Below are 25641 nucleotides of genomic sequence, written 5' to 3' on the forward strand. Positions count from 1 at the left end.
TTTTGGTCATCAGTATACCGTCGTCCTCCTCCGCTTTCCTTATTGTGTGCTCTGCCAGTTACACCACCCTCAACGACGTGAAACCCTGGAACAGGCGCTTAAAAGCTGCTCCCTAAAATGTTGCAAGCTGCAGCTCACTGGTGTGCTGTAAGCGCAGCTTTTAAGCTTCTCCCTAAAATTACAGACACATAGCAGGACAACAATTCGGTGTGCCTGTAGCCTGTGCAAATGTGTACCGAAACTTAGAATCTTGTACTCTGCTTGAAAAACAGGCCACTGTCCATGTTCTTGCTCCACCGGCTCTTAACATACTGCTGTCTCACTTTTGGTAAGCATGCTGCGATGAAACCGCCTCCACCCCCCTCACCTCGATTTCCTCATATGCGTGAACGGGGTCAACAACCCCGGAGTAGTTGAAGGCGAAGTAGAAGTAGACACAGGCGCCCGCGTCGTACGTCTGCGTCACGCGGCACGAGGCCAGTGGCGGCAGCGACACACCGTGGTTGCGCGACTCCCGCATGATCACGTCCTTCACGTTGCGGCAGAGGTCCACCACCCTGCGAGGAGCAGGAAGAAATGTTCCGGGTCACCGAAGTTGCCGCCTTCCTGTTGGGACCAGTTTGACGAGGAAAGTAGGGATGAAGGTGAAGCACTACACGATGAGCAAGTGAGACAGGCAGCAGTAAACAAAGAACCACAGGCCCAGCTACAAGTCTACTTTTAGTGATGAAGTAAGTATGGTGCAGGTGGCACATGGTGTTAAAGCACACACCTCTGGCAAGAGTCAACACCACAGTCACTTTACATATAAGTACTAGCATGCTCAATTAAATCTAAATAAAATTCCCTTCAGGCATTAATTATTACTCACTGGGAGAAAAACTGAAATTTTCCCATCTTTTGCGAGTCGACTGTTAAGTTTCCACAGAATAAATCTATTTCCATCTTCTCCGACGATTGTCAATTTTCTGACCAATCCTCATTTGTCCATGTCATGACAAATTCACACTGCGTTCATAGTCTCAGCTGCGCTTCCTTGGACTCAACTCCTGTCAGATGAAGTTCCTGTGTAACAAATGGGCAAAAGTTTAGGCCACTAAGGTGCTCACGCTCGTAAGACAGTGAACGAAAACACACACTCACTACAGCCACACCAGACCTACTGTGAGACATTGCAGGTGCCCATTGTGAAAATGACTTTCTGTGTTCATATTGCACGCCTGGGTCGATAAGTTTCTGAGCATTATTTCTCAGACTTTGGCACATTTTATTGCGTCCACAGTTGCGGCCACTGCACTTTGTACATGAGATTGATTTGATAGCGCACTTAAGTTGTGTCCATAAATGAGGATGCAGGGTCTGAAGTGAATATTGACAACACGTCATTCTTTGCATAGAGGAATAGCATGACATGCAACCAATGAATCACGCAGGACCTCACCTATCCCAAGGAACCGACGTCTCAAATGATTCAGCAACGACACTGAAGTCCAGACCAAGGTCCTGGAAGGTAAATAAGCGAGACAGAGAAGTATTATGTCAAAGATGCTTAGGCTGGTGGGTCCATCATGTATCTCAGGCAAATGAACAGCGCAGCAAATCGGACAAACATTAGTAAAGAGAGCCACAAGTGTTCCGTACGTCTTCGCAGATGGCAAGTGAACTGTTGGATTTTCATTTATGAGAAGTGTTGAGACAAGTGTTGTGCCCTATGCAACAAAGATATGTAGGCGTTTTTAAATATACTGTCACAGTCACTTCCATTAATAATGACTGGGGTTCAACATGGCTTGAACCTAGTTATACAAGCGAACCCTATCAAAAAAACACGACAGAAAACTTTCTGTTGTCACAAAAGATGTTGCTGTAGTATTTCAGGACCTCACAACAGAAATTCTTGTAGTAACAACAGGATTTTCTGCAGCATTGAGCAGTCTCCTGTCATAACGGCAAAGCCAGTTCCGTCGCAACAACAGACAATTTCACAATACTACAGGAAAATCTGTCGCAACGACATGATGAAAATTTCTGTTGTATCTTGGGACCGCCTCTGTCGTATTTTTCGACCGGGAAGCTCTGTTAAGCATTATCTCCACTGTCTCAAATCAAATGTCGAAGTCAAGGTCAGGTACCCAATGGTCATAGTCATATGATCACGTGGTCATAGTACCATAGCTCGGGCCATACCACCACGGTGTTAAGTTTGGTTTGACCTTGTGAGGCACTGAAGGTCATTGTCTCATCTACATTGAAATTGAAAGTTACACTCCAAGGAGCAGATCTCTCGCTCTAAAGATATTAAATGACAAAAATTAATGCATCAGGAATGACACATGTTAAAGAAACCATATGACTGGCACACTGAGAATCCCAAGCAAATGTTTCTGTGCATATGTGCTGCATGTAGCAATGTGCCAAAAAAAACTAGAACAAGAGCTCTACCCCTGCCTGGTATGACAGTCTTTTTGAAAAGATAACGCCCTACTTTAATTCAAATAAATTTCAGTGATTTACAGAGAGAAGAAAGTGTTCCATGTGTTCCACAAACTGCAAAATACAACTGTAGTTGCTGCATAACAGACACACTTGCCTTTCTGGCAAACATATCGCCCAATGTTACCAATGCACTCTTCTAATTTTCACAAATTTGCAGACACGTGGTCAACATGTGAACAAATGCAGCATTTTGCGCTCAATTAGGCACGATTACTGTGCAGCTTATGATGCAAAAAAAGAATGTGGAAGAGACAAAACGTGAAGTAGTGCTAACCCTGATGTAGGCGATAACGAAAGTGAGCATGTATCCCCGCATGCCATTTTCTTCGCCAGCAGCCAATCCCCTGTGAAGGAAGGAGAAACAGAGGGTAAAGTTAAATAAAGATAATAAAATTAATTATGAACAATATGCAGATGTAAACACACCAACAAATAAATAATTTCTAGCAATAACATTTCACCTCATGCTGCATTCCTTTAAGTACACACACAAAGGTAAATGAAAATACTAATGTCCATGAAACTACAGGCTCCTGGTGTCAAGCAGCGGTCGAATTAAAAAAGTCCTTCATCGGTTTCAAGAGAGTTACGAGCTGGGCATGCAGTCAGTTTGATACAAGACTGCAAATGTAAGGATATGTGCAGTGCATTGAATGTTTAAAATAAATGCATGACGACACTTTGTACATGCCTACAAAAAAATTGAAGATTGCCGAATCCCGTTGGAAGACTAAAGAATTACTTGTTTTAAATCGAAACGACAGGCAGCGTCTCAAACAGCACACAACATTTATTAATGCTTTGGATTTGTGTAAAAGCATCAAGCATGAGAGGCAAACTGTGTTGCTGCTTCAGCAGCACATCTTGCCCTTACGTGAGCTTTTAAGGTTGAACACTTTTTCAGGGGCTCTTTGTAGCTAGCCGGTATTTATTCATACAGGCCACCCAGCATTGTTATCCACTGAGATGTTACCTAGCATTGTTATCCACAGATGTTATTATGATTGCTGAAAAAAAAAGAACAATGTGAACAATCCGACACTGCTGATGTGCCCAGCAATAATACAGAGACATGAGAGCTCTTGCTTAGCAAGCATGTGAGAGGCAGAATCCAGACAAACTGCCAACAAACCAGCATTCGGTCATCCAATTAAACTCTTAGTCACAACATCCCTAGACACCTCAGACAGAGCTTTCAACAATGTGCCCGATGGCAGGCAGAGTGCAGTAACGTGATTCGTGGTACCAGCACTTCAAGCTTACAGAACACTGCTTCACACTGGCAGTGAAAGGCTTGTATTATGTGCCGAAATTTTTTTTTTTAGCAGTCTGAACTTATCAAAGAAATCACGAAAGAGGCTGCAATGTGAACACATTACTCGAGAATGAAGGGATGCAGCGGGGGAGGAATAAAGAACCGCTTACCCATATTTGGCGGCGATCTCGTACACCCGCCTCTCCTGAACGTCAACATCCTGAAAATGAAAAGGCAAAGACAGAGACAGTCTTTATTACTAATCAACACTCGGCCTTTGAGGTATGCAACTCAAGCAATGGTGCCTGACCCAATTATTGAAGCACCTGAGAAAATTTAGTTTGGCGAGGAGATTTTCCGTCACACTGTAATGATACTGTACCACCTATTCTGCCTGTTGCCAAATGTATAGAGGTGTGCAACTATTCTAAATTTCAAAAATACTGCAAACAGTACTAGCTATCTCAGCCAGTGATGTTCCATGGCGTAACCGAAAATTCCCTCAATCAGACCCAAAAGTCCCTATTTTAGGCTCCTTTTCCTAGCAACTGTGTAAAAATTCCCTTTGTGCCAAATTCTGCCCTTCAAATTCCCTGGACAAGAGAAAATTCCCCAAACAAAACATCACTGATTTCAGTCGCAGTGTGCTACTATCACTGTCCAAATGATTAGTCTTTCAAACATAGAAAAATAAGAAAATGACACCTCTAAAATTTTCCTATCCATCTGAATGTGCAGTCAAGCAACACAGCATTTTGGCATGGCACTTGCTAGTTGAAATTTACAACGTCCTCCACTGTTACAGTAATGAACTTGCTCTGCCCTCACCGCACTGACCGCTAGCATGCGACGAAAATGCACACACAGTAGTAGAAGGCAGTACATATCTGCGTGCCGCTACCTCAGCAGCTTGCTTGGAGGCCTCAGAGTAAACGAGTTCACTACCGTCATGAATTGGTACTTATTTGAGCTAGGCTGCTCCATACCATTTTTCCGTGCCATTTTCACTGCAGGAAGGGATGGAAGCCGAGAAATAAGGGATTGCTCGGCACCCTAAGAAAGTCATCTCGGTTCCTCTGATTCTAAAACTATTTGAGGGCTCCCGGTCTACAAGAAGAAAAAACAAAAAAGCCAGAATTGTGCACCTGCTTGTTGCCCTCGAAGAGCAGCGTGGTCACGCACATCTGGTCCACCTGGAAGCCCTTGATGCGTGTTACATAGAACTTCTTGAAGCCGTCCCACAGGGGCGCCAGCAGCGAAGAGGCCTCAGGCTTGAGAGCTTGTCCTGCAGAGAGGTCAATTAATCCACTGTCCCAATGCCGCAAAAAACTGCGCAGCTGTAGGTAATCCACAGTAAGCTGAATGTGGCTGGCATTTCAGCTCAGGGCTGGAAAGAAATTTATATACAGGAAAACCATGCTAAAACCCAAATTTTCAACAAAAAAACTCCAAGGAATAGAACACGGTTTAAATGGGACTGCCTCCCCAACTGCCCCGTCCAAGAGCGACCTATCAATCTCTCACTGTTTAAAACCTCAACCAAAAATTGGCTGAATGAACACCGCTGGCCTTAGTGACCAGTGGCTATGGCAGTGCTGATCCAACGACAGGTCGGCGACTGATTAATTGATTTGAATTTTATGTGAGCAATTAGCAACACTGGCGGCTATGTGGCAAGGTGCGGTGAGAGACGAGGGGTTAATTTCAACTGCCTGGGGTTCTCTAATGTGCACAGAAGTATCCGTATACCAGCTGTCACAGTTAATTACTTGTTACTTGAAAGCGATGACCTCTGTCACACACGTTAGACAGTTGGTTGAAAAAAATGGTTGAAAACAAACCATCAGCTTCTAGTGTGCATGTGCAGTTTATATTGTCACGTAGTGGTGACGGCAGTCGAAGGAGCGATGAAGGTGGACAAAAGGTCTTCTAAAAGAAAACTGTTTATTGGGCTGACTTGCACCCACAACGGACTGAATCACTCGGCGGCGGCGTAGCGCCAAGCGTGCTCGGCGGTCGCCGAACAGAATGCCCGCCGCTGTCGGCCGTGCTCAATTTAAAGCTGATAGCAAACTTTCGAGATAAAGCGTGCAAAGTTAGTAGAACATTCCGGAACAACGTAGAATCAGCTCTGCTTGGCTGCGATCAATCGAGATAAATCTAGTCGCGTCTTGCGTCGCAAACAAAGCGATAAAGTGGTGTGGCGGCAGATTTGAAAAACGAACAAACACTGCAAATATTCGCGGCAATATTAGTGACAGGCACATGCGACAGATGGCGGCAGCTGTCAAGCATGCACTTGCCACTTGGCAGTGCGCCTGCATCGCACATGTGCATTTGTTTTCAATGAGTTTTCTTGGTGGCAGATTAATTTTGTGCACTTTCTAAAGGGCACCACATCTTGTGAAAAAGGCGGGTTGGAGGAAACAAGAGACCACAGCAACCAAATCAGTAATATAACCAAGAGCACCACTTAAGGGAGAGTGCATCACAGACTCCCCATCAGGGTTGACGCATGCTAACGGCATTGAACAACTACAGCTGAGAACGCGAAATTTTCATTTAGATTTTCTTTCATTACTTCTTAACAAAAAACTCCGACTTGACCCTTCATCTTATCTTTCCCAATGCCAGTGAGGAGTACATGACAATATCACAACGATTTACTAACACCGTATTTTGCCCGGACCGATTTGTAAATGTTTTCCGTTTCTTCCACGGACCATAACCGACTAGAAGTCATTAACCGAACCTTACAGATCCCAAAAAATGTAAACTACGTTCCTCAGCCATGTTTCACGCCGGTATATTATGTATTGTACCTTTCTGCTATACATTGTGCTGCTATATTACTGTTGCTGTATTGCTGAATTTGGTTGCTTTGATTTTGTTTTTATGAATCTGCCCTTCCAGCCTGGATGTAACCGTGGTCTGCAGAATGCACATTAAAAAAATGAATAAATAAAATAACAAAGCTAAACCATGACGCTTAACCCACAATGGGGCACTCCAGTCCCATAGGAGAGATCATGCGCGAATCAGTAGGTTCTACCTTTGCCTTTTCAGCATCAGTTTCACTATGAAACAAGGTTGGGTGTTGCACATTGGTGAGGTTCGTGGCAGTCATACTCACCAAAGATGAATTGCTGATTGTCCATGAGGCGAATGGAGGCTGGCCGGATGTTCTGCAAGTTGCAAGAGCCAAAGATGGTTGCATATCAGAAAGCAGAGCCTCGCTGTTCTAGTGACCTTTCTGTTCAGCTTTTCTTATCAGCTCCTGTACACTTTCAGGCCCTGCCAGACACATTCAAGGGCCACTGAAAATGGGCAACCGACCTCCGAAGAACTAAGTCTATAGGTACAGAAAGCTTGCTGCTTGTCATTTCTGCCCCATAGGAAAGATGAAGTTGTTATATGCTTAGAGATATTGGTAAACTACTCTTTAACAATTGCAACAAGCTTTCAACAAGCTGAACAATTGCAGACTGCTTTTCTGGCATGTTAAGAGTAGTGCGTGCTGTCTTGCTGCGCCTAAAATGCCTGGGTCTATCCTGAAAGTACTTTGGTGAGAAGGGCTGAACTGAAATTTAGGTCAGTGCAGCGAGATATGGAAAGAAGAATGACAGGTGTAACATTAAGAGACCGGAAATGGGCAGAGTGGGTGAGGGAAGAAACACGGGTTAATGATATCCTACTAGAAATCAAGAGGAAGAAATGGGCTTGGGCAAAGGCGTGTAATGCAAAGCCATGATAACCAATGGTCGCTGAAGAGAACAGACTGGGTACCAAGAGAAGGCAAGTGTAGCAGGGGGCGGTAGAAAGTTGGGTGAGTGGATGAGATTACGAAGTTCACATTCCAAAAAGTGTTCCATTTCCAAATTGAACTCTCTCAGCAATATATGAGTCTTCTGTTGCCAGACAAACATGAGCACAGCTAGCAAGAGCCATAGCAGCAATTTGTACTGGGAACAAAAATTAGATTTGAGTTGTCCCTTTAGTGCACTTGCACGCATCGAGAAATTTGCGAAATGCCTACCGACACCATATCAGACACTTCTGGAGCGAGATCACAGTGAATTAAGCAACCCACCTGTCGGGTGACCTCCTGCAGGAAGGCAACACCCGGCTCGAAGGTGGGGAAGATGATGGAGCCGTAGCGCCGGCACTGGGGCAGGGGCCGCACCTTGAGCACCACCTGGGTCACCACGCCCAGAGTGCCTGCGCACACAGTCACCAGGGGTGAGGAGGACAGTGCAAGAGTGCGCATGAAAAGTGGGCAGGTTGGTGGGCAGGTTGTGATGATGCCACAAGGTCATGTGCCCAAGGTGGCCCACCTGGCTGCTTCTTTGGGAATTTTTTGCTCACAACACTGCCAGGTTTTCTGCAGAACAGGAGCCTTAACGCTGCTCCGTTAAAAACTCGTATGCAAAAGTGAGGAGACTCCTTAGGTCAGGTGATAAACCTCAACATTCTGACCTTGTGTGAGCATCACTAGGCCAGAACTTGGCATGATATGATGCAAAAGCCAACATAGCACGTTTAACCTTATGAACCATTCTCAAAGCTTTGCTGCTTGTATAAAGTACACGTCGACAGCCACGACATTCTGCACTTTTTCTTGGCATTGTGCGAAGCCTGCACAGACAGCTACTGCTAGCATTCCACCCAACTTCTAACTGCACACTGTCGCACTCTCTAACTAGTGACATCAGCTTTGCTACTGGCACAATAACACTGCACTCATGCATTTGCCAGCATAGATGCACACCACGACTCGTTCAAAAGAAAGAACACATGTCCTAACAAGGCCCTTGTGGCACACTTTGTGTGTGTGTGTGTGTGTGTAGACATATGCACAGCCCCTTGGACACCTGTAGCTCATTGTACTATGGGACCATCGCCTCCCGTCTTCACTCTTCCCATCTTTCTGTCCTTCCTCTCCCTTGCCCAGTGCAGAATGGCAAGCCAGAAGAGACTTTTCCACCCTTCCTCACATTAAACTTTTACCCCCCTACTTCTCTTGCGGTTCGATAAGGCCTCACTGACAATGTAGCCACCAGACCGAACAAACCAAAGATGCTCATTACCTTCGGAGCCGAGCACGAAGTGGTGCACGTCGGGCCCGCTGGAGAGCCGGGGCACCTGGCAGCTGCGCTCGACCGTGCCGCTGGGCGTGACAAAACGCACGTGCACCACCAGGTCCTCGATGTTGCCGTAGACGTTCTTCTTCATGCCAGAGGCCCGCGTGGCCACCCAGCCGCCCAGGGAGCTGAACTCGTACGAGTCCGGCTCGTGGCCTGTGCACAGGCCGTGCTCAGCAAGCTGCACGTGCGGTGGTGGTGCGGAAAGAAACGGTTCTCGTGACGATGATGAAGCATCACAGAATCACCAGATCAGAGTGTGTAGCCTCTCTGTTCTGGTCACATTGAACACAGTAGTGGTCAACAGGGCCGAGTCATGTGAAGCTCTAAGAACGTAGCAGCCAGCTGTGAGGCACAGAGCCACAACTAAATTGAGTAGGATAAGGCAGTGAAGATTGGACGAGGGTGCAGATGAAGTTATATAAAAAGACAAGACAATCACTGAAGAGATTTCCATCATTATGTGGTGCATGCTTCTAACGCTACATAGGGGAGACTTCCAGCTTCGGAAGTCTGCAGTGCATAAAATTAGAAGACTGCTAGAGGCTTGCTTCCCCATTCGTTTTTCCTTCTGAATCCCCATCCAGTTTGCCTAGCCATATCCTATTCAAGCAATGCACCAAATATGCTGCCAAAAAGTGTTATACTTCATTTACTTCTTTTGACGGAGGGGAAATGCAAAAGGTGCCCGTGCGTTGTGCAGTGTCAGCGCACGTCAAGGAACCCCATGTGGTCTAATCAATCTGGAGCCCTCTACTATGGGATCTTTCATAGCTCACTCACGTATCACTTTGGGACGCTAAATCCCAGAATTGACAATTCATTTGTTTCATGGCCATATCTAAGTCATGGCAACCGTTTACTGCTGGCTAAAGTTGATGCCATTTTGGACTTGAACACAATATGGTTATGTAAACCGGATGATGTCAGGGGTGAAGAAATAGACATGCCAGACAAGCCTGGCACAGATTTTCAACTTTATGCATCATCTCGAACACTGCATGCTGCATTTAAGAATCAGCACACTAGTTCTCCATATAAAGTCTCGCTGCTGCATCAGAGAGAAGCCATCCTAATGGGTCAAAGCGGTTCAAGGAACAAGCTCCCAGCCGGAATGAACAGAACTTTCTCCTTAAACCAGTATAACCAAATAGGATTTTCCCCTGCAGTAGCTTTCAAAAGAAGAATTCAAGAGGAGAACAAACTGGACTAGTTGCTACAAGTGTATCCTTATTTTTAATGAAAAGGCACAGGCCATGAGGAGAAAGCACACTGAATTCTCTTGCTATATAGTACTGTCATGTTGCATTTGTGTTTTTTTGGTTCTGCATGACTATGAGGGGGGGGGGTCTGTTTCAGTCTTTCCACGGTGTAATGAATTAAGCTGCGAGTAGCACCTGTGATTTGTCTCCCACCCCTTTCGAGCAGTGCGTGTTTTTGTGCTCAAATCAATATAACTTTCATTGTCTGCAGCACTAACCGGCCAACCTTTAAGTTTCCCTTGGAAAGTAGATGTCACCCTGCACTGTTGTCATGGGCACCTGCAAAGATGGCTGCCAACACTAGTGCTTTGGTGTGGTGGATTGGAACCTCAGTAAACGCCAGCCTGCACTGGTCCTACCAGCAAAGCAGCTGCACAGACCAGCATTTCTTAACCAACGGTGACATGTGGTGGCTAGGCAACTTCCGCAATACGAGACTACTCCGGTTCAGCAGAGAACAAACTAGAGTTCATCAAAAATAATACAGGCAGCCAATTTCGACTCTAAACTAGAGCACCAATTGCTGCCTTTCCTCATCTGATTCCACAGTATGGGGTCTGATCTTTGCCACAGCTGAGTGCCTTCCAAGGCCTCTTGTTGGCTCAGTGTGACATTGCCCAACACTTCACAGGTAGGAATAAAATGCAAACAAAACAAATGATGGCCGCAACTCGTGGCCAGCTCACACGGTTCTGCCATGGAAGTGCGAGAGCTGAACCAAATTAGACAGAAGCGGCGCACAACACACCAAAGCTACCAAGGCAACAAAAGAAAATGGCAAACACCAAGTGTGCCAATAGAATAAGGCACTTGGCAAGCGGAACAGTGTGCCAAGGAAGCCTCTTCCCGCTCACCTGCCTCTCCAGGTCCTGGCCAATGATGCCTGCCTCGATGTTGGCCGTCATGTTCACCTTGTCCACCCACAGGATGCGGTTCTGCACGGACACCCCATCACCCTCAGCTTTTGCAGGTTGCAAAAGAGGGAATGCTTGCAAGAGTGCAAGTCAAAGAACGTTAACGACGTCAGCACGTAGAACCGCATACCATTTGAGACGTGTCCAGGGAAACTATCATCCTTGTCTCCCCGGCTGGACACTCGAGGGCACCTGACACACTGGTACCACCTGTGGGGGCAACGGATAACCTTGTCTCAGAAAGCTGGCTGATAAACATGAGAAACAATGAAGACAACTACGGTGGCCAATAAGTTAACAGCGGCACCTACAAAACAGATGAGATGAATGTGACTAATCGTGCCAATGCGAACCTTTAGTAAAGACAATAGGGATGGCACGAATGGGTTTATTGATGCATCAAGAGACAGCTTCGGGTGACAGTACTCAGCCTCATCTACCAGTACCAACTCACTCACCTCCAAACGGAATGATGACAACGTTGTGCTGAGAAGCCAGAGTCACCAGCGTGACGACGTCTTCATGACACGCTGCACGAGAGGATGCATTTAGTGTGTCGAACGTTCGAAACAAGTGAAAAGTACACATCCACACAAGACGCATACACTACTACTGTTTCAGAGTTCTCATGCAAGGATGAAAAAAAAAAAATCATATGGTGCTACACTCATGAGAGGTCTATAAAACACCACTGCCTGGTCATTTAAGCATGCTAAATCATGTAGTTCAGAGCAATACCTCATTGGTAGCATGCGGCTACCTTTTGCGCAGTGAATTTTGCACTCTAATCAATACCGTTATGAAACAAATGAACAAAGTAACATTATAATTTGCTCTCCTTGGTTTTGTAAACAAACTGGAAGAAACAGGATATGTGCATACTTAGACAAGGCTGTGCTTAGCACTGAGCAGCAACTGCAAGAGAAATGCCTTAAGCCCACATTCCCAGTCTATCTCAATGAACACAAGATCCACTTACTCGGCCAAACAACCAAATCGGGAATGCGTGCAAAGGAGCTCTCGCGCAGTGTGAAGATCTCCCGCATGGTGTGACCTGCACAAAGACACCGAACAATGACTAGCAAGCAATGTAGGCTCATTTCTGAGGAGAGCAGTAGTAACGTATATTATTCCACAAAGAGCAGAGAACCAAATGCATACTTGGTCCGATAGACACTTGCATGCAGTCCAGTGACACTGCCTACAGTGATTCCTTCCTATCTTTTACAGCAAAAGCTCTACTCCTACCGTACAAAGCTGACGGTCATGCGGCTATGAAATTTGACCTGCGAACCAGAAGAAGCGGAGGCTTGGCTCTGACGTCATCCCGCGTGACTCGCCATGCCTCGCCATAGCTGTTCACATTGAACCGATGGTGTTCGCTTGCCTCGCAGTTATCGAATTACATGACTTGCTTCGCCTCGCCACAGCTTCGTACGTGGAGCCTACGGCACTCTCACAACTGCTGAATATCGTGTGACGCGCCGTTTGCTATACAAAAGTGTGTGTCTTGTGCTTACCTTCACACAAAGCCATGTGCCGAAACTAGTGTTCGACGATGTGTCGTCACCATTAAGCAGAATCTGATTATCTTTACGATAAGGAAAAGCACCAGATTGGATAACCATGCTTAACAGAGCTTTAGGTCGTCTTATTAGGTTCAGCCGGGTTGAACCACAGCTAATTTTTAAAATCAAAACGTGCTGTGCTCACACATAACTCGCGGTGCCCAACAAGCGTTAGCACACATGAAGCCATTAGTCTACACCAGCGCCACATCGCATCAGTGGCACTGGCGAGGACCCCAACGTTTTCACAGGAATCGTATTATGAAGGAAACAAAAAGGAGGATCTTCTCTCAGGCAGCAAGCTAAAGCTTTGCGACGGCTGTTTGTGGAGGCTATGCTATGCCATGGATGGTAATGAGATGAATTTTGGGATCAATGTAGGAGGCTAACGAAGAAGCTTGAAATGGAGGGTAAGGATAACGAAGTGAGGAACAGAAAAAGAGATGTGATAGCTGCAAAGTTACGAGACCAAAAGAGGAGTGTGGATTAGGCAATGAATGCTAGCTGATATTAAGAGGGAACAGGCGATCATATTATGTGATGTGACAAATCTGCGTTAGCAGAACTGGTTTTACATTCCACTTTTTTTTGTGTTGATTGCCTTCCCTTACATCTTTGAATTTGATTTCGTCTGGTTGGTGAAATGGGTGGGACAAGCATTTTTACTGGTGGGTTTCTGGAGGTGCACCCACCGAAGGGTGCTCCAAAGTTGGCACCTCCTCCAACCCACCAGAAGTGCTGGGGGGGGGGGGGGGGGGGGGGGGGGGGGGGGCCTTTGCCCCATGGCTTTTGCACTGAATGAGGACCACACTGCCAGTGCAGTAAAAAAAATGGTCTTGAGCACAATGCAATGCACAGAACAAATAGCAGCATTCTTAAAAAGTGCCGGGAGGGATACAAAGCAAAAGTAAATGTGCCAACAGCACAAGTGTGGCAACAATAAAAAATCAGCTCGGGTAGGATGGTGGCCAGTGCGCATGGACGAGAAGAGCAGCAGGTGCATACTGGAAGGGTGCTTGTCCTCGGTTAAGCATATTTAGCCTCGTTAACATCACGTTAGCTAGGCAGACTAAACCAGGATGATGTTGATGAGGATGAACGATGAGTAACAGATGTTACGTGAAGCTGTAGTACACTGAATAAGGAAGTTCGAAGTCATACCTGCAGATCGGAAAAAAAGTAAAGTAACTAAGCATCTTTTTGATGAAGCAGACGTAGCAGAAACCTGCAAGCCAGCTGCGAAGCTTTGCAGTGAGCACTCCTCTGGATGCTCCACAGCAGCGGGTAGCAAAGAGCAAAGGCACACACTGAATTCTACAAACGTAACATGGATACGGCTAATAATTAGTGATAAAAAATTGGAGGACGCTTAAGCTTCGCCTTTAAGAGTGGAATGCGACAGCAAGTTGCAGCACTGTCAGGGAGTCCGCGGAACGTCATTGCCCGTTCGGCGCGACGCCTTGCCCATTAGACAAATCGCTCTGCTACGTACGGTGAAACTGACGCGCGGAGCGGCAAACCACGTAGAGGTGCTGCCAGGCGCCGTGCCGAAACGCACGGGACTCAAGTTGCAGTCGTAGTTCGTCGGCACATCCTTCTCGACAAACCTGACGCCACGAACGCCACCATAGCTTCCGCACCGAACAAACGGGCAACAAGCCACAAGCTTCGTGGTGAAGGCGCTCTGGGCGAGCGCTGCGTTGTTCGCCGCTGACCGCGTGATTCCTGCGTGCCCGCACGGGCCCACTGCGCCCGAACGAGACGAGTGGGAGGGGCTGCCGTCGCGCATCAGCTTTTGGGACAGTGGCGTGCATTGCGAGGAGGGATTTGTCGCTCACGGGGAGGAGGAGGAATTTTTCGCACACGGCCGACGCCGACAACACCGGCTTTTCTGCGACACGAGTTCCTTAACGCTGTCGCGTTAAAAACTTTCTCTGATTCCTCGAAGATTCTTAGTGCACGAGTGACAGCTTGAAACACACAACATGCAGCACTCACCGTGTGCCCTGAAGAGTCTGTCCTGTCCGTCAGCCGAATAGGTGATGCCCGCGTGACGAACACTCTCGAGGTACGGTTCATTGATGATTGGGTGTGGGAGTTCCTGGTCTGAAGGGGGTTGCTGTTGCCAGCCCGAAACCAAGCAAAATGTCAGTTATCTATTTGCATGCAACAAGGCATGTTTAGTATCGGACAGAAAACATACTGTAGTACCTACGCTCTAAACACAAAGGGGTAAAAAAGGGAGTAAGCTCTGAATTAGAGGAGAGCTTACTCCCTTTTTTCCTCCTTTCTGTTTAGAGTGCAGCACATCTCTAGTGCTAACAGAATAATATTTGCCAATTATTTCACACACGCGGGTTACGAAACAATTACTATCCACTTCGATATGTTAACATATGTAACAACTTTGCCATGGAAACAGTCCTGACAATTGCAAGGAGTACGAGGCAGATACGAGCGTTGAATGAGAAACATTATATTTTGTTTCAGCCACTCAGTGCACACACACACATGCAGAAAGATGTGAGAAAGCAGTGAGTTTGATGGAAGGCTGCGACTGACTAAACCGTGAAACATGAAAAAACAATTAAAAGACCCACATTTTTTCTTTCAAGTGCCCTCACTACACTGGCACTGCAAAAAGCTGCAGTGCCAGTTTCTACCACCCGAGGAACTTTAAGATGCATTTACTAATTCCCAGCATACAGGTGTTTTGCCTCTAGCCCCCATCAAAATGTGGATGACATGTACCCATGTTTAGCAGCAGAACTGAGCAGCAGAACTGAGCAAATTTGTTTCACAAAACATTACTAATTTTATTTGTATTAGAACATTTAACTGAAAAGAACATTCAGAGTAGCTTCCATTTATTTGTGGCATCTCACTCAAATCCTGCAACACATTTACAGAGTACTACTCTTTCGCACATGTCCACATTAAGATAAAAGATGCTTGATACTAATAGAAATTGTTCACAATGCAGGAGATCATGATTAGTGCGTTACTGCAAGTGATGCATTAGTGGGAATGACACTTTTACTGATTATAACAGCTTCTGTCCTAACTTCCGCTTTCCTCCAATGCTTTTATATTCGTATGCCCACTCTCCTTTACGAACTATAATTGAATTTTCCGCTAAGTTTATCAAGCAGCGAAAACTGGAATGCCAGAAGGAAATTTGTTTAGGTGAAGCGGGCTAATGGTTTATTTCCCATTCACTTATGCTTCCCTTGTAATTTAAGTTGCCAGCCTCATCTTCATCTTTATGCATGCTAGCTGATACATAGTGCATGCAATTGGTCATCCAAGTTATAATCTGCCTAATGGGTTCTGCCTAAAGAGCTTTTAATTGACTTCTAGAATGCAGGAGTTAAGCTGGAAGCTCTTAAATAAATAGTAAAATGACAACCTTTTTTTTTTTCATAAACCGCACTAAAAAAACTTGTAGCTCACATCACTACATATTTAACTCATGTATTCAACAAATATAGTAGGATCTCAATGATAACGATCCCACGGGACTATGAAAAGTATCTGGTACGCCCAAAATTCTGCGCACTGTACGCCATGCACTTTGGCCAGGGAATTTTACGAATTTATATCATACTGAAAGTTGCATCAGCCAGGATCATATCACAGAGATTGTACAGTATACCATACTTCATTTCCCCACCCCGCCAGTCCCCTAGTAATGCTCCCTTGGGCCCTTAGGGTAAAAAAAAAAAATTTTTTTTGATAGGGTGTTGATGTTACACGACATGATCTTCAGCATCAGCTCTTTAGGGGGAGTTACGGTCAAGAGAGATTTGACCGGCGACATGGTCCATTAGTTACATGATCAGTGGGTCACAGAATCCATGAGCCATGTGACCTGGAAGCCACGTGACTGATGACAACCCGTGACATGGCCTTGATATGCGACAAAATCATTCTATGAGGACGACAACCCCGAGATCTCACAGGAGGGGGAAGTGGTATGGCTATAAAAGCTGACAGTGTAAATAGTGGAAAAACAAGTAAAATACACACACAAATAGCATGAAGCACACATCAGAAACATTTCAGGGCAGGTGAAGAAGTCCCGAGTACTTAGCAAGCACCATCCTGCCATCCAGGGTGCCAGCCACAGTCAACATGCGCTTACCCTCGAGCACAAGCGCACAGGGTTAACAGCCACGCAGGAGGAGCCTTGCAGGGATGCCTTGGTGCTCTTTACGGGCTCCTGAGTGAGCATGCAAGGTGCAGGAGAGGAACAACACCAGCAAAGGGAACAGAAAAAGCGTACAGGGAACATGCAAGGTGCAAAGCAATGCAGCATGCCATCAAGTGCACTTCGTGCTTGGTAACACTGAGAAGCAGCAAGCAGCAAAGAGGAAGCCGATGACTAACAAATTCCATGAGTCAAGCCCTGTACAGAACTCTATTCTGGCCAAACAGTCTCGTTTAGAGACTGTTTCTATCTCTGGCTCTGCCCACAAAAGGGGAGAGACCGAGGAATGAGCTATCAATTGGGCTGCCATTACATATTTGTAAAACTCATGCAGCTCAAATAGGCAATAATTTAATTACTTATTTATTTCTTGAGCATAAGCAAGACACATATGCCAGTGACAGATTCGGGTTGGCATACAATCGAGTCCTTTCGACATCTGTCTTTTATATGCAATCTTGAAGGCAGGTGGTGACTGTCTCAGAGTTATGCACTGATCGATGGGGATCTCATACTTTTCATTTTTAAATATAAATGCGAGCATCAACTCTGAATAAAATTTTTCAGTTGAAAACAGCCCTGAGGAGGGGCCGACTCTCAGAATCTTACAAGCTGTCACTTGGGAACACCAGTGGCAATGTGACAATGCGAACCTGAGTGCCTTCTTGTGAAGCCCCAGAAATTTCAGTTTCTACATTCTTCCAGGGGAAAGAAATAGATCGAAATTCGATTTAGGGTGTGTTTGGCATTGTGCAACTGCCTATGCTTACAAAGTGGTGTGAAAACAAAGAAAGTTAGAAAATAAAGCAAGGAAATCATTGAACAGAAACAGTCTACCATGCAAGGCACACAAGCATTATTACAGAAAAATATTATGTTCATTTCCTCTAGAACACAATCAAAGATCAGATAATGGCAACCAAAGTGCTTGCCCATGGACACTTGGCAACAGTGAAAGCCACATGCATTAACATACACAGGTGCAGAGCTCCAGGTTTTGAACAAGATATCACAACTTGGAAACATTGGTTCATGGGAACCTGCCATGGTACTCATGGTCATTATAGAGAACCAATTAGGCGAGCATACAACAGTTTCTATACTAAGAATCTGCACTAATTTATTTATTTGGAAGAAATTTTTCAGCATCCCAGCTAAAAAAAACGAGAAAGAAAGAAAAGGTAAAGTTTCCATTGATGATTTTCTGCACCTAAGTTTTCTTGCACCCCCTTTAAACCAATTATTTTCTTTTGGTTTTCACTTCTGCGAATCAAGCAGATGTGACATGAAAGCTGTTCTACAAAAAATTAACTGTGGTTTAAACTTTGGTTAACCCTGGTGAGAAGCAAAAGCCAAAGTGTCACTGGTTTGACGGGACGCTTCGAGGTCACATCAAAGTTAAAAGGTCACATGGCCTCTCAGCCAATCATCAATTTATTCTCCACCTGCCACGGTAGGGAGGTTGCTCACAGTCTGATGGGGCGGTTGCCACCTGCCGCGGTGGGCAGATTGTGATGACGTCAGCAGGTCACATGACCTGTCACGTGACTGCACTGACCCTGCCCTCTTGAAAACCTAGCGTAGTGAAGCTTTCGCTTCAAAAGTGGAAGCAGGCACTCAACATTCAACAGGCAGCTGGATAAGTGGTAGCACAAGGCACAAAGATGAAAAACCAAAGGCACCCAAAGACATTCACCCAGCCCCTTCCTTCACTTTCGAGAAGAATAAAGAAGAAGAGTGGATAAGGCAGGCAGAAAACAAAGCTTGACTTCCAAGCTCTCTCAAGTTTGTGCCCCCGTCCAACTTTCTAAGCATCCTCCCCACCTGGGAAGGTATGAGGACGTTGAGGTCCACGCCCAATGCAGACTCCACCCAGGCCTTGAAGTGTGGAAGTGTCCTATTCCCAATCTTGTACCTGCGGCGGGACAATCAAGGGGAAGGAAAACAGGCAGCATCTTTGGTAAACCAATTGTGATGTGGTGTAAATGCAATTCCTCATTTCATAACATTTTTTCACGAAAGAAAATCACAAATATATATTAGCTAGGTGTGCGTATTTAGATGCACACTTACAAAGTTTGTTATGATAAATTAACAGCCTCCACACTTCCGCACGCACAAGATGAAATAACCCGCTATAAATCATTTTACACTCACTTCATAACTAACTGTTTAGGTACCCATTTTTTCCTTTCCAGTGTTCAATTACGAAACATACTCACTCACGGACACAGACGATTGCTGTACCTGGTTAATTCGGTAAATCCGGATATTTGGACAACGCCTGCGCATGTATATGACGCCGGAGGCTCGTTAATTCGGACGGGCTCCTGACCGGAGACCATGCCGTGGTATGACAAGCACTGAGCGCGGTCGCCTAAATATCCCCCCGCCCCCCATGGCGTGCGCGCCATTCCATTCCATTCCATTCCATTCCAAAAACTTTTATTTCCATCAGAAATGGAGACCCCCTACTCCCTACCCCTGGTGCGGCAGGCCTAGGGGCAGGGGCCGGGGCCTCCGCGACTAGATGCAGGCAAAGAGTTTGCTGGCTCTTCGCGGCCTCTACCGCCAGATGGATGGCTTTCCTCTGCATGGCGGGGTCCGCGCTTTACAGAAGGGTCTCCCAGGCTTCTCTACTATTTATTCCTTCATTGACCCCTGGGGAGTGTGTGCATTGCCAGATTATGTGGTCGAGGGTCCCCCGCTCCCCGCATTCCTTACATTTATCGTCTATGTCATCGTCTTTCAGGGCGTGTGATGGCCATACCGGATGTATGTAGTTTTGTGCCTGTAATCTGTGCCAAGTTGTTGCCTCTCTGTTTCAAGCTCTTTGTCCGGTGGAGGGACAGTTCTTCGCTGTAATCTGTAGTTTTCTATTATCTCTGTGTATGTCTGTAGTCTCTCCTCAAGCTCCTTGCAATCGGGCGGCTCTGCTCTTGCCCGGAGGTAGAGATCTCGGACTAAGAGGTGCGCCGCCTCGTTGCCCTGGAACTGACGTGTGAGCTGGTGCCCATATGAGGCTAATTTTCCTATCAATTTTCCCTTCCAACTAGTATTCGCACCGCTTCTGGTGCTACTCTGCCCCTTCCCGTAATTGTAGATGGCTGTTTTGCTGTCACTTATTATGTAACTTGCCTTGGTGCCTACGCAAGCAAGCACTATTGCTACTTCTCCGCTACCTCTGGATTTCAGCTGCGTATTGTTGCTGCCGAGATTGCTTCTTTACCTTGGCCATCTACTACCGAGGCTTACTGCTGCTCCCAGTTTTGCCGCTCGCCGCATCTGTGTATGCCACTGTCTCTCTGTTTACTTCGCTGAAGCGTTTGACTAGTGCTTCAGCTCTTTTTTCCTCCTTTCCTTATTGAAGGTGGGATGCATGCTCTTGGGAAGCAGGTCAATCCTCAGCTGTTCCCTGATTTTTCTTGGAATATCCTGTTTCTTTTGCATACCTCTGTCCGTCTGCAGTCGCACCATGCTTAGAATGGCCCTGCCTATGTATGTTTGGCTGAGTCTTTCCTGCTGGGCGGTCCTTACTGCTTCGGCTGTTTCTTTCCATGTATTATGGATTCCCATTGCTACGAGTCTTTCGTTGAGGTGCTTATGGGTATTCCGAGTGCTCGTTTGTAGCATCCTCCTGATTATTGAGTCCAATTTATCTCTTTCTGAGGCTCGGATGTTTAGATACGGTGTAGCGTAGCTGAGTCGGCTAATGACGTACGCTTTGTACCAGCTTAACTAGGCTCCTTTCGTTTAGCCCTCTTCCCTTGAGGGCTATTCTTCTGAATATCCCAGTCATCTGTGCTGCGTAGCCTTCCAATTTCTTTATGGTTTCGTCGTTGTATCCGTTACTTTGAATGAAAAGAGCTAATATTCTTATTTTGTTTACTTTAGGTACTGGTTTGTTTCCGACCATGAATTTTGAGATCGCTGTTTTTTTCAGCCTTAGTTGATTTGGGGTTGTACATTAAGAGTTCTGATTTTTCTGGTGAGCAGGCAAGCCCCTAGCTGCTAGTACTCTACCACTGGATCTGCAGCCGTTGCAGCTTGTTCTCTATTTCTGCGTCGCTACCTTTGTTTATCCAGACGTTCTGTCGTCAGCATACATGCTGAAATTTAGGTTTTTTATTCTCCCAAGTTTAGCTGGGGAGACCCCTCATTGCCAGATTGAAGAGGAGTGGGGGAGAGTACCGATCCTTGTGGGGTACCTCTGTTTCCCAGCTCTATTTCTTCCGATTCCAAATCTTGGTATCTTATCTTTGCTGTCCTGTCTGTCAGGAAGTTCTTTATATAATTGTAGGTTCTGCCTCTACGCCTATTTCCTGAAGTTCTGTCAGGATTGCCTCGTGTTTGACATTGTCAAAAGCTTTCTTGAGGTCTAGACCTAGGATTGCTTTTATATCTCTCGATCGTGAGTCTATGATGTCGTGCTGGAGTCTCAACATCACATCCTGGGTGCTTAGGCCCGCCAGTGGCAAGCGTGACGTCATTCGGATGGTTCCGGCACCGAAAAAGTGTGCGGCCGTATAGTTTCGGTTTTTTATTTTTTGCTCCAACTGCGGCGATGCCAGCCCGGCTGCACATCGGCCTGTCAGCTGAGTACAGTTTCGCGCAGTTTCCGACTCTGACTGGCGCGTCGCTGGCTTTTTCATTAGACACTTTTAGTATATCATGTAAAGTGTTACCGTTACCGGAGTGCTGCGAGCCCGCCCATCGCCAGTGCGCTCGGCGTAGACGCAGCTGCCTACAGTTACAGCTGCCTACAGTTACTGCATCAGGCTATCCCCGTTCACTATAACCGTGCTCTACAGCTGCCGGGTGCCTGGCGCCATCTGACGCCCTCAAGGTAATCAGCGCGTGCTCAGCGGCGGTGGGCGGGCTCCCGGCGCTGAGCACGCGCTGATTGCTCCTGATGCCACAGGCGCGCGCGCAGCTGATTGATATCTGGCGCTGTCAAGGCGATTTGCACATGCGCATTGGCTGCGCACGGGCTCCCGCGGTGCTCCGGTACTAGTAAGGCCACATTCTCACAGCATTTTTTCCCTTCCTCCGGAGGGAATGTTTTTGAACCGCTCCCCCCCCCCCCCCCCCCCCCCCCCCCCCCCCCCCCCCCAAATCGGGTGGCCCGTGGCCGCTGGGCCCTGCTCTACGTTTCCGTAGAGCGTCAGCGACGGAGCGCCGCTCCACAAAAAACGTGCCAGTCACAGCGCGAGCTCGCCTCACGTGACCCACGGCTTGCTTGCTGCAGGTGGCGCTGGTGAGCGTCGCGGCTTCCTTATCGCGGCTTCGGCGGCGGAGATGAGCCAGTGCGTGGGCTACGAGGACCCGGCCAAGCAAGCCATCGCCACAGGCCGGGCTGCCAGCGTCATGAGCCTCCGGGACATGAACGTTTGAGTGCAGTGGTGCCGTGCGGGGGTCCTAAACTCCCTCGTGTCTAATAAAGTTTCCACCACCACCACCTGGCGCAAAAAAAGACCCCCCCCTTTCATTCCTCCGTCGGAGGATGCACGCGTCTTGCGCCCCGAAAAGCGCCCGCTGCAAAGGAACAGAGAGCGGATGACGGTTTTATTTCATTTGGCAATATGCGAGGCGTTCCAGGTAAACGAGTCTCTGATGAGTTTTGTGTTTGCAATGGGCGCGGGATATACGATAAGCGAATTTGCACCTGTTGCACTCAAGTAGCACCACTGTTGTGTACTTGGATTTCTCGCGCTATATTTTTGAGCTTGAAGGAAAAAATTACTCGGACGGCACCTTGCTGCGAACAAGAAGTTAATATTCAAAAAGCTAGCTAGTCAGTCTAAACTAACTAATCGACTGTGCAGTGCGAAAAAGAAAGTTAGGCAGGGTTTAATCACGGTTTTACCAAAGGTCGAGCGAAAGCATTTTGGCAATGGCCCGGACCAGATTTGGAGGTCGTCATCGTGTCGGGCACGCTCACTTATGGTTGCACGCTCAATATGGTTGGACGCTCAGTTATGGTTGGTCCCTCTCAGCCGAGGGCTAATTTCGGGGCTGGCCCGGGTCAAATTTAGAGACTGGCATCATATCGAACAGATTGAAATTAACCTGAAAATAGATTTTGGTCCAAATCAATGAAGGTCAAATTTCGGGGGTGGGATGCGCAATATTTCGGAAACGACCCGGGTCTAATTTGAAGACACCATCGCATTGGCCATAGTCAGAATAGGCTTGTCATCTGACTTAAAGCTGTTTCTATGAAATCGCTAAGTGCGAAGGTCACTTCAATGTCATATACGCACACCGGACTGAAACTCAAGTTTTGCCGTGAATAGATACTGCAGAGTAGTCCACACGACCCTCAACAGTACTGAGCCCATTTTACGTGCCTAGGACACTCCTTAAATTGTTAAAAACGTGGTTACATTTAGCTGGACACTGGTTCTATTTACACGGAGAGAGAGAGAGAAACGTAGGGCAAAAACTGATCTCTTTACTCAACAAAACATCGGCTAGTTCGAGCACATACAGTAAATACACAACTGTAAAATACAAGCATTTGCGATAGACATGGTTGTACACACAGATGCATATCAGAATAAAACGCAATAAAACAGACAGGAATGTCAGCAAAACGATCCGGTATGTAATGTTACTAGCATGACAGATTTTATCTCTTTCAGACACTCATTGAGTTCTGCTATCGAGAAAAATCTGAAAATTTGCATGTGTATTAGCCGATACTGGTAAAATATTCTCCAAACTGTTTTGCTAGCCTAATTCTCGAACGTTAGTATAAAGACCAATCTAGCAAGCCCTGGCAAAACCATTCCTGTATTGATAACAGAATTCATTACACCCTACATCAGTTCGATTTCGTTCATGTGGGCCAGAATAATGTGACTGCAGTGCGCGCAGCGCTTTAATAGTAACTTGCTATATTCCTATAAATATGTTTTGGTGCTGTACGCGTGGCGTTTCGCTGTAAAAACTGTGGAGTTGCGCAATGTTATTCAACTAACTTCAAACTTTTGCCGCCGCTTTTGCGAGATTACATTGTTTTTTCTGCGAATAATAGTCAAGCAAAGCAACGCAAGCAGACGACTTTCACCGCAGCTGCGGCATCTCCTTCAGACCCGCTGCTTTGTTTTTCCACACGAGAGAGAGAAAAAAAATGGCCTGGCTTAGCTTATGGTTAAGCCTAGGATGCGAAGCATACGTCGCTTGGCAAGCCCGTACTTCTCCCGTTTCCGTGGCTCTTTGTAACTTGCGCTTTGCGGTCTGGCGAGCCGCCCTCTCCCTGTCCGACATCTCACTGCTCAACTGACTCAACGAGTGCGTCGCCTTTTATACAATTGCGTGACGTCAGTATCTCCTAGCGGTAGGAGCGGGAGTTAGGCCGCCGGCGGAGGCTGCGCGTCCGCAAGCGAGCGCACGAGTTGAGCCCCAGCTTTCACAGCTGTTGTGACGTCATATCACGCGGTGCGCCGATGTAGGTCAAGTGGTAGCTACGCGGCCGCGCGCGGCGCAGCAAGGAAGAGCTTGGTTGTGCGGCTAGTACGCTTCGCATAAAAGGCACTGGCGTAGAGTCACGTGGGAAAAGCAAGCGCCCACCTCAACTGGTTTGCCGGCGTCCGGCGCCTCCTTCGATTAGAACACCGCGCCGCTCCGTTGCTGCCGCGGTTTTCGGCTCCGTCGCCGCCGCGCCGTAGAGGAGGCCGGCTGTGCGAATGTGGCCTATCATGTTACGCCAAAAGGCGCTCCGGCGCCAACGCATTTTCCTCGCTTCCGTCACCGTGGTTCTTCCGTTTTTTTTCCCGTGCCCCAAAGCGCGTGACCGTGCCGCTTGTCAGGAGGCTCCACTGCTCTCGGTGTCCCCACCGCGACTGAGGCCGCTGGGGCATTTACCATTCTGGAGCCGCTCCGAGCCGACATTCCACACAGTGTGCACGCAATAAAGCTGCTGACGGAAATGCGCAAAGTGGTCACTGCCGCGCGCATTTTTCATCTCAAAAGCAGACGACCAGCGCACAGGTTTTCACCAAAATAAATTTACTATGACGCGAACGGTTCCTATCAGTCTTTCTTTTTTTTTTGGCGTCAGTTAAGGTTCGTTTCTTCTTCGGGCTCCAAAATCAGGTGCCCCACCGTCCGAGAAGGTATAACAGACGAGATCCGGCAACACTTGACTGAAGGAAGGTAAACTGAAACTTTATACAGGAATTTACATATATACAACAGAATAAACAGCAATCACGATTACAAGGAACTGGCTAAGGGAAAATCTTCCCTCCTTGGCATCGCCGAAGATGCAAGGGGTCTAAATCTAGCTCAGAACCCTTTTCCCAGGCTCCGGGGCCCGTTTTAAAGACCTAGAAGCCTGGCCCTTGCCTTGCATCCCCCAATCACAACAAACACATGATTGGTTTACAAACTGCATGACACGCAGTTTCGGCAAGGTTCTAAACCCTCTCCCTTAAACACACAGCACGAAACGAACATCAAAATTGCTACAAGAAAACGGAATTCCGGGAATGGACCCTCGAAACGAGTGGCCCACCAGGTTTAGGTGCCACGCCCCATACATCCACAGTATTACTACACACTCACTCAGAAGCAAAAAAAAAAAAAAAAACAACCACACAACCGTGCCCGCACGTGCAATTGGTTTCGTCGAAGCTCGTCAAACCTGTCGCCGTTCCGCAATTAGAGCTGTCGTCGGACTCCGGCGGACTGCTTCAGCTGTGTGCGACTGTCCGCTCGGTCCCGACAGGGGGATTAGCGTTCTCGGGAGCACACGCGGCTTAGCTTCAACACCGATACTCGCTCGTTGG

At 47.0% G+C, this 25641-nt stretch overlaps 1 protein-coding gene across 1 annotated transcript in view; it reads right to left on the minus strand.

Moving 5' to 3' along the window:
- The window catches only part of Agps (alkyldihydroxyacetonephosphate synthase), a gene marked incomplete at its 5' end in the record, with an annotated part of 31090 nt that overhangs the window by 4634 nt on the left and 815 nt on the right, over positions 1-25641 (minus strand). The window contains 14 exon segments of the mRNA XM_077634889.1: positions 368-557; positions 1442-1503; positions 2771-2840; positions 3922-3971; positions 4897-5036; positions 6885-6936; positions 7842-7969; positions 8839-9073; positions 11009-11089; positions 11199-11278; positions 11527-11598; positions 12048-12122; positions 14635-14755; positions 18671-18761. Coding sequence (XP_077491015.1) covers positions 368-557; positions 1442-1503; positions 2771-2840; positions 3922-3971; positions 4897-5036; positions 6885-6936; positions 7842-7969; positions 8839-9073; positions 11009-11089; positions 11199-11278; positions 11527-11598; positions 12048-12122; positions 14635-14755; positions 18671-18761 — 1447 coding nt within the window.

The sequence above is a fragment of the Amblyomma americanum genome, chromosome 8 (genome assembly GCF_052857255.1).
Source record: "Amblyomma americanum isolate KBUSLIRL-KWMA chromosome 8, ASM5285725v1, whole genome shotgun sequence".
Lineage (NCBI taxonomy): Eukaryota > Metazoa > Arthropoda > Arachnida > Ixodida > Ixodidae > Amblyomma > Amblyomma americanum.